The sequence below is a fragment of the Fonticula alba genome, assembly GCF_000388065.1.
Source record: "Fonticula alba strain ATCC 38817 unplaced genomic scaffold supercont2.1, whole genome shotgun sequence".
Lineage (NCBI taxonomy): Eukaryota > Rotosphaerida > Fonticulaceae > Fonticula > Fonticula alba.
The window spans coordinates 1,409,405-1,411,046 of record NW_009242971.1 but is presented as its reverse complement, the minus strand read 5'-3'; the positions used below and the strand labels follow the sequence as shown (position 1 = coordinate 1,411,046).

Below are 1,642 nucleotides of genomic sequence, written 5' to 3'. Positions count from 1 at the left end.
GGGGGGGGGGGGGGGGGGGGGGGGGGGGGGTGAGGCGAGCCGCCCCCTCGCCCGAGAGGCAGGAGACAGGCGAGAGGTAGATCTCGGACCCTGTCTTCGGACCGCACTCCACAGCTAGCACCCTCTCCCCCCCCCCCTGGAAAGTGCCGCGCCAGCTGCCTCTCCTCTTGCCTCATCCCCCCCTCCTCTCCGCCCGGCTTCCCTCCTCCCGCCGAGAGTTCGTGCGTGCGCTGCGGATCCTGCAACTACCGCACACACACACACACACACACACACGCACCTCGGTAATCTCCCCGCCGACTGACCGACCATCCACATACCGCGCCCCCTCCTCGGACACAGACCCCAAACATGATCAAGCCACGCCGCGCGCGCGCCCCCGGCCGCCCGGCCATGTTTCCCCTCTTCGCCCTGCTGGCCGTCATGCTGACCGTCCTCGGGGCCTTCCTCATGACGGCCCCCATGGCTGATGCTCGCATGCCCACCTGCCCCTCGTGCGGCATGGATGCCATCGAGGAAAACCCCGTCCTCTGGAAGCACGGCCAGCGCACCCTCTTCTGCGGCATGGGCCACAAGGCCGAGCGTGCGGACCCGTCTCTGGTTGTTGTTGGCGAGGCGACTGGCCCTGCTGAGGCCTTCGATTCGGATCTCGAGCCGGCACACTGCCCGGTGTGCGGCATGACCGCCCCGGACCCCGCTCACCGTGATGCCCATGCCCATCGTGCTGAGATTCGCAACGGCCAGAGTGTGTGGACTTGCAGCGCTGGCTGCGCCCGCATGTTCTCCGAGGACCCGAACAAGTACCTGGCCCCGGCCGGTGGTGAGCCTGGCAGCAGCGACTCCTCGCACCACCCCCCGGCTCCGGCTTACTGCACCGGTGCCACCGTCATGCTGAACGGCTTCTCCTTTGGTGGCCCGGGGCAGACCTGCGTGCGCTTCCTCTTCGTCGACTGGGACCTGACCAGCCAGGCTCGCGTGATTGGCGCCTGCATCGGCACCATTGTGCTGTGCTTCCTGCTTGAGGCCATTGTCGCCCTGCGCGGGTACCTTGTTTCGGCTAGCACCCCCTCTGGCAGCACCAGCAAGTGCCCCTCCATGGCGGCGGCCCGCGTGGCCGGTGGCTCTGGTGCCCCTGCCACTGGCACTTCCAACAACGCGTCCCCCTCCTCCGAGAAGGTCCTCAACTACGATTCGGCCGCCGAGGCGCCCATCCTGTCCGGCAATGGACGTCGTGCCCCGATGAAGCGCACTGCCCTCTGGCATGTGGGCAACTTCCTCCTCCTCGCTGCGGCCATCGCTCTGGCCTATGCGGTGATGCTCCTGATCATGACCTACCACGCTGGCCTCTTCATTTCGGTGGTCATCGGCTTGGCCGTTGGCCGCCTGGCCTGCCAGGCCGCCGCCGCCAGTGCCCTTTCCCGTGTCCGTCTCCACTGTGGCCCGGCCGCCCAGACTGGTCCGGATCAGGGTATCTTCAACGAGCCGATCGATCGTTGCTGCGATATCTAAGATGATATTCGCCCCCCCCCCCCCCCCCCCTCTCTCTCTCTCTCTCTCTCTCTCCCCTTTCCAGCAACTGACCCTGTCCGCCCTGCCGACAGTGCTCCCGAAAAGTTCATCCTCACTGGTCACCGGAGCCCCG

General features: G+C 67.2%; 1 protein-coding gene across 1 annotated transcript; it reads left to right on the top strand.

Moving 5' to 3' along the window:
* Window positions 1-45: 45 nt before the first annotated feature.
* On the top strand, window positions 46-1,539 carry H696_00317 (hypothetical protein). The gene is made up of 2 exons (XM_009494164.1): window positions 46-221; window positions 343-1,539. Exon 2 carries the CDS (start codon window positions 352-354, stop codon window positions 1,507-1,509), a length of 1,158 nt encoding a protein of 385 aa, XP_009492439.1. The 5' UTR covers window positions 46-221; window positions 343-351; the 3' UTR covers window positions 1,510-1,539.
* The last annotated feature ends 103 nt before the right edge of the window (window positions 1,540-1,642 follow it).